Source organism: Garra rufa, chromosome 16 (assembly GCF_049309525.1).
Source record: "Garra rufa chromosome 16, GarRuf1.0, whole genome shotgun sequence".
NCBI lineage: Eukaryota > Metazoa > Chordata > Actinopteri > Cypriniformes > Cyprinidae > Garra > Garra rufa.
In genome coordinates, this window is record NC_133376.1 from 31741194 (window position 1) to 31751826 (window position 10633).

The window sequence follows — 10633 nt, forward strand, 5'->3', positions numbered from 1 at the left end:
CTAAAACCCTTCTAAAACCAAATAGCTAGCAGCCTATATTCTGTTGTGCTTTGTTGCTTTTTTGTTGTTTTGTCTTTTTTTGTTGCTTCGCTTTGTTTTGTTTTGCTTTGCTGTTTTTGTTTTTTCGTTGTGTTTGTTGCTTTGCTGTTTTGTTTTGTTTTGATTAGCTGTTTTTGTTTTGTTTCCTTTTTATTGTGTCGCTTTGCTGTTTTGTTTTTCTGTTCTGTTTTGCTTTGTTGTTTTGTTTTGTTTCAATTTGTTGCTTTGCTTTTTGTTTTGCTTTGCTGTTTTTTGTTTTCATTTTGTTGCTTTGCTTTGTTTTGCTTTGCTTTTTTGTTTTGTTTCATTTCATTTGTTGCTTTGCTGTTTTATTTAGCTGTTTTGTTTTGTTTTTCTTGTTGTTTTGTTGTTTTGCTTTGCTGTTTTTTTTTTCAGTTTCGTTTGTTGCTTTCCTGCTTTGTTTTGCTGTTTTTTATTTGTTTCTTTTCATTTTGTTTTGTTTTATTGCTTTGCTTTGCCGTTTTGTTTTGCTGTTTTTTCTCTTTCTTTGCTTTGTTGTTTTAGCTTTGTTTGTTTTTTTGTTGCTTTGCTTTGCTGTTTTGTTTTATTTTTAATGTTTTCTTGCTTTACTTTGTTGTTTTGCTTTGCTGTTTTGTTTTGTTTAATTTTGTTTGTTGCTTTGCTATTTTGTTTTTCTGTTTTTTTGTTTTGTTTTTCTTTTTGTTTCTTTGCTTTGCTCTTTTGTTTTGTTGATATGGTTTGGTTTGTTGTTTTGCTTTGCTGTTTTTTCCGTTTCGTTTGTTGTTTTGCCATTTTGTTTTGTTTTATTTTTGATGTTTTCTTGCTTTGCTTTTTGTTTTGTTTGTTGCTTTGCTGTTTTTTGTTATGTTTTGTTTCATTCATTTTGTTGCTTTTCACAATTTTGTTTTGCTGTTTGCTTTGTTTTGTTGCTTTGCTTTGTTTTGTTTTATTTTATTTTTAATGTTGTCTTGCTTTGCTTTGTTGTTTTGTTTTGCTTTGCTGTTTTGTTTGGTTTTGTTTAGTTTCATTTTGTTTGTTGCTTTGCTATTTTGTTTTTCTGTTTTTTTGTTGTTTTTCTTTTTGTTTCTTTGCTTTGCTCTTTTGTTTTGTTGATATGCTTTGGTTTGTTGTTTTGCTTTGCTGTTTTTTTCTGTTTCGTTTGTTGCTTTGCTGTTTTGTTTTATTTTTGATGTTTACTTACTTTGCTTTGCTTTTTGTTTGTTGCTTTGCTGTTTTTTGTTTTGTTTTATTTTGTTTCATTCATTTTGTTGCTTTTCCCGATTTTATTTTGCAGTTTGCTTTGTTTTGTTCTTTTGCTTTGCTGGGTTTTTTGTTTTGCTGTTTTTTGCTTTTTTTTTTTTTTTTGTCTTGTTTGTTGCTTTGCTGTTTTGTTTTACTGTTTTGCTTGGCTGTTTTTTGTTATTTTGTTTTGTTGATTTGCTGTTTTGTTTTGCTGTTTTTTGTTTTGTTTTGGTCCTTGTATCATATTCTTGTCCCTATACTTGCCTCAGAGCCTCTTCAGTGCAGGTCTATATCCGTGCAAGTCATATGTGCTTTTATTTTATAATTTCCCAGGTAAAAAAATGTATGTCTGATTATATAGAAAAGTAAAAACATACCTAACCTCAACAATCCACTAAATTTAACAGCAGAGATACTTTAATAGTGATAGACAGCTGACACACATATCATATGACTGTGCTACATTTACCTGAGTCAGAGTGTATTACAGTGCGAACAGTAGGAAATGTAGCGTGTGACTGCGCTGGGCTGCACTCTGACTGATCTGAGATCAATGATCTATGGATGTGAGTCTAAGGCTATCTGGGCTCTGCTGCTCTGTGTCAGTGGAGGTATTGCTTGTGGCTCCCCGTGCTGCTCCACATTACCAGGGAACGGTTGCCAGGGCTACCATTTATTAATATCTATCTATAACTTTGAGCACTGTGCTCATTTGAGCAAATAATGAAGACAGCCACTGGTTTCAGGGGAGGGTTCGCTGGCATGTGAGAACACAGATCTACATACTTAATGTGCATAGGACATAATTGAGTCTGTCTGTGTGTTTACAAGCTTGTAAATAGGGGTGCAATTGAATAAAATATTGCATAAAGTATGTGCAATCGCATGTGTTTGTGTTTATGTAAATAAGCAGCAATAGTAAATTGTCAACCAGGCAAATTAAATCTGAGAAAAAAGTAATGAGGCATTTTAGTATATATGTGAATGTATAATTTATTTACTCTGGCTTCTTAATATTTTTTTTTTTTTTTTTTTTTTTTTAGAAATTCCCTCTCTTTAATTATACCAATCATGTATTCATATCATTATTATTAATTTATTCTCAGTTTCATTACAAACAAAAAATTGTTTTTAAGATTTTGAATATTTATGTTCCTGCTGTGATTCAGCTGTGTTTAGGAGTTCAATATAATTGTAAATAATATAATCAGTGGCATTTATGCTGTATAATATTTCCCTCTCTATCAAGTTATGACCACTACAGCCAGAACAAATCTAATGGAGCAAACCTGCCCCCTGCTGGTTGATTAGCAACACTTGCATGTGACAAGGATGTATCTCTGGATGTATATTGTGTAAGAAACAGTGTCTGTCTATAATCTTATGTAAATTTACTCAGAAGATGCCCCTGATGATGGAGCTCTGAAATGTTGGGCCTGTGGTTTTATCTTAATGTCACTGATTGTAGGTTCTTGTGTTAATTAGTAACCACCTTTTGTTGGGTTTTATGGTTGGTTACAGTATTTTATGTTGTTATCAATATGTGATGTCACTGGACAAGGAAAACTATTCCAGACAAAGAGCTTTATCTTTTGATAAAAGATTATGAAGTCCAACAATTGATTTAAAATGCACAGATAAGAACAGCAATGTTCACTTTAAAAGTAAATAGCATCTGTTTAGATTTTATTTTGACATTGTTTTCATGTGGAGAAACTTTCTGAACACTTGAATGTAGAGATTTTGCATTAATAATCTGCTCATAAGAATACAACATCTCAGCAAGGAGGTAAATCTCCTCCAAGTCTGCAGATGACACTGTTGCTATGCAGTAATGAGTCTGGTGGCAGAGGAACGGCCAGACGTGCATCTCAGCTGTTCACTGGGATCTGACTGTGGCACAGTAATTATCTCTGTCTAGACAATCATCTTCATATAACAATCAAGTGACATGCTGTATTATTTAATTCACTGGAGGTTCTTATTGTTTATTAGAGATGAACTCAAAGTTGTTTTCTGTTGGATGGTTTGAATTTTGGTCAAAATCAGTGTTGCCAGGTCCACAGTTTTCCCACAGAATTGGCCTACTTTAACACTGTTGTCACAGGTTGTTTTTCATGTCCGCGGGTTGAAGTGACCCCAATAATATGATATTTAGTTCCTGGAATGCATATTTTACCAAGGGAACCTCACCAAAAAAGTCATATTTTACTGCTGGAACACGATTTTTAGTCAAAATCAGTGTTGCCAAGTCTGCAGTTTTCCTGCGAAATTGGGCTACTTTAACACTGTTGCCACGGGTTGTTGTTGTTGTTGTTGTTTTTTATGTCTGCGGGTTAAAGTGATTTCAATAATGTGATATTTAGCCCCTGGAATGTGAATTTTACCAGGGGAACCTCACCAAAAAAAAATTATTTTGCCGCCAGAACGCAATTTTTGGTCAAAATTAGTGTTGCCAAGTCTGCAGTTTTCCTGCGAAATTGGGCTACTTTAACACTGTTGCCAAGGGTTGTTGTTTTTTTTTTGTTTATGTCCGCGGGTTAAAGTGACTTCAATAATGTGATATTTAGCCCCTGGAATGTGAATTTTACCAGGGGAACCTCACCAAAAAAATGCGTATTTTAGTGTCGGAATGCAAGTTTTGGTCAAAATCAGTGTTGCCAAGTCTGCGGTTTTCCAGCGGAATTGGGCTACTTTAACACTGTTGCCACATGTTGTTTTTTATGTCCGCGGGTTAAAGTTACCCCAGTAACATAGTATTTAGCCCCTGGAATGCGTATTTTACCAAGGGAACCTCACCAAAAAAATGCGTATTTTAGTGTCGGAATGCAAGTTTTGGTCAAAATCAGTGTTGCCAAGTCTGCAGTTTCCCCACGGAATTGGGCTACTTTAACACTGTTGCCATGGGTTGTTGTTGTTGTTGTTTTTTATGTCTGCGGGTTAAAGTGATTTCAATAATGTGATATTTAGCCCCTGGAATGTGAATTTTACCAGGGGAACCTCACCAAAAAAATTGTATTTTGCCGCCAGAACGCAATTTTTGGTCAAAATCAGTGTTGCCAAGTCTGCAGTTTTCCTGCGAAATTGGGCTACTTTAACACTGTTGCCACGGGTTGTTGTTTTTTTTTTTGTTTATGTCTGCGGGTTAAAGTGACTTCAATAATGTGATATTTAGCCCCTGGAATGTGAATTTTACCAGGGGAACCTCACCAAAAAAATGCGTATTTTAGTGTCGGAATGCAAGTTTTGGTCAAAATCAGTGTTGCCAAGTCTGCAGTTTCCCCACGGAATTGGGCTACTTTAACACTGTTGCCACGGGTTGTTGTTTTTTTTGTTTATGTCCGCGGGTTAAAGTGACTTCAATAATGTGATATTTAGCCCCTGGAATGTGAATTTTACCAGGGGAACCTCACCAAAAAAATTTGTATTTTGCCACCAGAACGCAATTTTTGGTCAAAATCAGTGTTGCCAAATCTGGAGTTTTCCTGCGGAATTGGGCTACTTTAACACTGTTGCCATGGGTTGTTTTTCATGTCCTCGGGTTGAAGTGACCCCAATAATGTGATATTTAGTCCCTGGAATGCATATTTTGCCAAGGGAACCTCACCAAAAAAATGCGTATTTTACTGTCGGAATGCAAGTTTTGGTCAAATTCAGTGTTGCCAAGTCTGCAGTTCCCCCACGGAATTGGGCTACTTTAACACAGTTGCAATGGGTTGTTGTTGTTTTTTGTTTATGTCCGCGGGTTAAAGTGACTTCAATAATGTGATATTTAGCCCCTGGAATGTGAATTTTACCGGGGGAACCGCACCAAAAAAAAATTATTTTGCCGCCGGAGCAAAATTTTTGGTCAAAATCAGTGTTGCCAAGTCTGCAGTTTTCCTGCGGAATTAGGCTACTTTAACACTGTTGCCATGGGTTGTTTTTCATGTCCGCGGGTTCAAGTGACCCCAATAATGTGATATTTAGTCCCTGGAATGCGAATTTTGACAGGGGAACCTCACCAAAAAAAAACACGTTTTTTTATCGCCAAAACGCAATTTTTGGTCACAATTAGTGTTGCCAAGTCTGCCTTTTTTCCGTGGAATTGAGCTACTGTAACTCAGTTGCCACGGGTTGTTTTTCATGTCCGTGGGATGTAATGACCCCAATAACATAATGTTTAGCCCCTGGAATTTAAATTTTACCAGGAGAACCTGACCAAAAAAACATATTTTACCCCCAGAACTTGATGCTCTGGAATCACAAAATAAATCTTGGAACTACATGAACAATACGTGGAAGTGAGAATATCTTAAGTGGATAATAACCTAAATTTGAAACTTACAGTTTTCACAATAAACAATGACAATTTTTATTTTTGGTTGAACTATGCCTTTAAGTGTTTTGCACAATACAACCTTTCTTGCGAAACTTCCTCTCAGTGAAAGGCAGAGTGATGCATATAAGTGGACTTCAGGAACATACTAGCCTACAGTACATGTATAACAGGAGACATTGACTATAATTTACTTTGTGACCTGCAATTGCTTCGCTATGCCTGGGTAAATGCACTGCGCATTATAGAAGGGCATAGGGAGAGAGAGACTCTGTACTTTTATGACAGTAGTAAAGATTAGAGTCACAGCCAAAGTTCCTCCCCCTCAGCTATTTGGCCATGGCTCTGGTTAGGACGCCTCTGGTAATGCATGTAGTTTCAGATAGGACATACACACCCTTGTACACACACACACGCACAGACTCACAAGACAGAAACACTCGTGCCCCGCTGTCACACTCTGTGTGTGGACTTGCTTGGAGCAGATGGTCTAAAATGAGCTCCTCAGGCTGGATACTGGCTGTGTGTCTTGTGGTTCTTCAAGGTAAAAAAAACTGTGTATGCGATTTAGTCTTGATGGTGTGGTGTAACTATGCGGCAATCATGCAATGTATGAGTAAGGCTTTCATTAAGGCAACATATTTGTTCTTTGTCTGTTGTTGTGTCATGTGTGTTTGGTTTATGTGTGCTAGAAATATATTTGCATGGCATTAGCCTGAAAATTAATTCCGCTATAAAATGTTATTATGCTCACTCTAACTGTAAAACGAATCTGTTTATGTAAGAGACTGTGTGGTTTGTTTACTATATTTAGCTTGGTTTTTGAGATTTTATGCATGTTGAGTTGAAATGCAACTGTTGGGTTTACTGTTTCAATCACGTTGACACGTGAAAATGTTATCATTTTGAATTATAAAGGTGTATGTTTAACCACAATTGCTGACCTTTGTTCACCACATGTGCTGACAGTGAGTTTAAAACAGTTACTCTGTTGTCTTGCATGTGTCTTTTCTTGTGTGTCATCACAGGAGGCAGACATGCAGCGTGGGCCGAAGAAGGGTCAGGCAGTGAGAGGAACTGTTCGGCAATTCCTCCGGTACTCTATTCTTCTGTTCTTACTCTGTCCACGTTTCTTCTGTGTATCCACACTGATTTAGCCCTCTGCTAAGACTCTTCTTTAGCTCAGAGAGCAGAGGGAAGAGAAAATAATAACCCTGTCTCCAGCATGGAGGCCTAATCTGGCCTCTCAGTGAGGAGATCTTCTTCTTTGATAAGAACACAGTTTTTAGGTCATGCACACCCCAGATCTGATCTCAGTGAGATGTGTGTGTTATCTGTGAACTTTCTCTGTCTTGTTCTGCTGCTCTCAGTTGAAGTCGACTCAATCTCTGGATATAGGTTGAATTTCAAATGATGGTTGAAAGTTGGTGTTTTATTGAAACGATTTATTTTGATCCAATATATTGAAATTATTAATTCCTGTTGCTCCAGTATTTGCCACCCACAGCTGTAAATACGACTCTGAGGCTTCGTGATCTGAGAGCGTCCATGATCTCCTTGAACATCTCAGCCTACATCATCCCAGCCACAGATGCTCATCTGGTACTAAAAGTCTAAAAATGGTCATACATAAATTTAATTCATTAAAAGAGTTAAAGTTAAATTTTCCTCAAAATTTACTCAACCCCCATGTCATCCAAGATGTTCATGTCTTTCTTTCTTTCTTCAGTTGAAAAGAAATGTAGATTTATGAGGAAAAAAATCCAGGATTTTTCTCCATATAGTGGACTTCAATAATGGCCAACAAGTTGAAGGTCCAAACTGCAGTTTCAGTGCAGCTTCAAAGGGCTCTACATGATTCCAGCCAAGGAATAAGGGTCTTATCTAGCAAAACGATCCATCATTTTGTTAAAAAAAATACAGATTTCTATACTTTTTAACCAGAAATGCTTGTCTTGCACTAGCTTGACCTTGTAATCATGCACGCGTGATATTGGTGGAAGTACCGACCCAGTGACAAAGATAAAACAATAATGTCAAACGATTTTGAATTTGGAGAAAATTAGATTTTTTTTTACCTACTCTACCTTTTTGAACCTGCAGTATACAGATGAACTAACCACGCGTGACTTTCCAACATGGTTATGTAATGCATGAAGTCACAAATGCGCATTGCAGAGCTAGTGCAAGATGAGCATTTGTGGTTAAAAAGTTTATCTTTTTTTTTTTTTTTAAGAAAATAGCCACTTGAGTAGACCCTTATTCCTCAGCTGAGATCGTGTAGAGCCCTTTGAAGCTGCATTGAAACTGCAATTTGGACCTTCAACCCGTTGGTCATCACTGAAGTCCACTATATGGAGAAAATTCCTAGACAGTTTTCCTCAAAAAACTTAATTTCTTTGCAACTGAAGAATGAAAGCATACACATTTTGGACAACATAGGGGTGAGTAAATTATCGGGAAATTTTCATTCTGGAAGTGAACTTCTCTTTTAAGTCACTTTTGTTGACCCAAGCCCTGATTAATTTCCGACCCCCCTAAACATCCTGTTCTTTTTTAGTCTTCTTCATTCTCTTACATTTCCCTTGTGACAGTAACTAACTGTGGGTTTTATTGGCAGAGTGAGTACATCGCCCCCAGAGATGCAAGGTTGGCCTGGATGTCTGGCTTCACTGGCTCTGCAGGTGTGTTTCACAGCCAGCTGATCATAATATTGCTGTATCACCATACATCATTCTCAGTCACTTTATGTTTGTCACTTCTTTGGTCCTTGACAAACGGCCCACTCCTGTCTTCTGTTATAACGAAGAGTCTGTTTCTGATATTTAGGAACAGCAGTAATTACTCAAAACAAGGCTGTTTTGTGGACCGATAGCCGCTACTGGATTCAGGCAGAGAGACAGATTGACTGTAACTGGGAGCTACAGCGAGATGGTGAGGAACAAATTATGAGTGAAATTGATATCTTAAATTAAATAATGTTGAACGTGTGCGAACGTCTTGAAGCATATATGTGACCCTGGACCACAAAACCAGTCTTAAGTCGCTGGGGTATGTTTGTAGCAATAGCCAAAAACACATTGCATGGGTCAAAATTATTGATTTTTCTTTTATGCCAAAAATCATTAGGAAATTAAGTAAAGATCATGTTCCATGAAGATTTTTTGTAAAACTCCTACTGTAAATGTATCGAAATGTAATTTTTGATTAGTAATGTGCATTGGTAAGAACCTAATTTGGACAACTTTAAAGGTGATTTTCTCAGGATTTTGATTTTTTTGCACCCTCAGATTCCAGATTTTCAAATAGACGTATCTCGGCCAAATATTCTCCTATCCTAACAAACCATACATCAATAGAAAGCTTATTTACTGAGCTTTCATATTATATATACATCTCAGTTTTGTAAAATTGAACCTTATGACTGGTTTTGTGGTCCAGTGTCACATATTTGAAGGATATTGAAAATGTTATTTCATTGATTGCTGTGTAGAATTCTTTTATTTTTCCTGTGCTTTGTCTGTTGTTAATTCGATCTGAGTATTTAACACTTTCCCGGTCTAACTCTACTGGATCACAGCCTCCACTCGCAGCATTACCAACTGGCTGATCCTAGAGATTCCTGAGGGAGATGAAGTGGGCTTTGACCCATTCCTCTTCTCTGTAGGTGAGCAAACAGTGCTAATAAAATACTTTCTGTTCTTTTAAACTCATATTTATTGAATAATGCTAAAAAAAATAAGCAGCAGAGCTGTTTTCAACATTGATAATAATAATAGTACATTTTAAACTGCATTAAAATGGAAATTATAAATTTTATATTTTACAAAATTCCTTATATACAGTTGAATTCAAACGTTTACATACATGAATCTGTAAAATGTTAATTAAACAAGAGAAAATAATAGTTGAATTTATAAAAATGACCCTGTTCAAAAGTTTACATACCCTTGATTCTTAATACTGTGTTGTTACCAGAATGATGCACAGCTGTGTGTTTTTGTTTTATTGGTTTAGTGATAGTTGTTCATGAGTCCCTTGTTTGTCCTGAACAGTTAAACTGCATGTTGTTCTTCAGAAAAATCCTTTAGGTCCCACAAATTCTTTGGTTTTCAGCATTTTTGTGTATTTGAGCCCTTTCCAACAATGACTGTATATTTTTAAGATCCATCTCTTCATGATATTTAGGCAAAATAAGAAAATGTACACATCTCATTCCGTTCAAAAGTTTACACCCCTGGCTCTTAATGCATTGTTTTTCCTTCTGAAGCATCAGTGAGTATTTGAAATTCTGTAATAGTAGCATATGAGTCCCTCAGTTGTCCTCAGTGTGAAAAAATGGATCTCAAAATCATACAGTCATGGAAAAGGAAAGGGTTCAAATACACAAAAATGCTGGAAAACCAAAGAATTTGTGCGACCTAAAGGATTTTTCTGAAGAACAGCGGGCAGTTTAACTGTTCAGGACAAACAAGGGACTCATGAACAACTATCACTAAACCATAAATTTTTTTTTAAAAATTTATAAATTCAACTATTATTTTCTCTTGTGGACTATAGTCTTATGTATTCCCTCTTTTACACACACACACACACACACACACACACACATTATATATATATATATATATATATATATATATATATATATATATATATATATATATATATATATATATATATATATGTGACCCTGGACCACAAAACAGTCATAAGGTAAAATTTACAAAACTGAGATTTATACATCAAATGAAAGCTCAATAAATAAGTTTTTTATTGATGCATAGTTTGTTAGGATAGAACAATATTTGACCGAGATACATCTATTTGAAAATCAGGAATCTGTGGGTGCAAAAAAATCATAATACTGAGAAAATCACCTTTAAAGTTGTCCAAATTAGGTTCTTAACAATGCATTTTACAAATCAAAAATTACATTTGATATATTTACAGTAGGAATTTTACAAAAAATCTTCATGAACATGATCTTTACTTAATTTCCTAATGATTTTTGGCATAAAAGAAAAATCAAAAATTTTGACCCATGCAATG

General features: G+C 35.8%; 1 protein-coding gene across 1 annotated transcript in view; it reads left to right on the top strand.

Moving 5' to 3' along the window:
• The first annotated feature begins 5964 nt into the window (after positions 1 to 5964).
• Positions 5965 to 10633, top strand: part of xpnpep2 (X-prolyl aminopeptidase (aminopeptidase P) 2, membrane-bound) — a 9072-nt gene continuing 4403 nt past the window's right edge. Inside the window, exons 1-6 of the mRNA XM_073820229.1 lie at positions 5965 to 6125; positions 6610 to 6677; positions 7073 to 7183; positions 8202 to 8265; positions 8411 to 8515; positions 9162 to 9248. Coding sequence (XP_073676330.1) covers positions 6077 to 6125; positions 6610 to 6677; positions 7073 to 7183; positions 8202 to 8265; positions 8411 to 8515; positions 9162 to 9248 — 484 coding nt within the window. The 5' untranslated portion in view covers positions 5965 to 6076. The remainder of the gene's footprint in view (positions 6126 to 6609; positions 6678 to 7072; positions 7184 to 8201; positions 8266 to 8410; positions 8516 to 9161; positions 9249 to 10633) is intronic.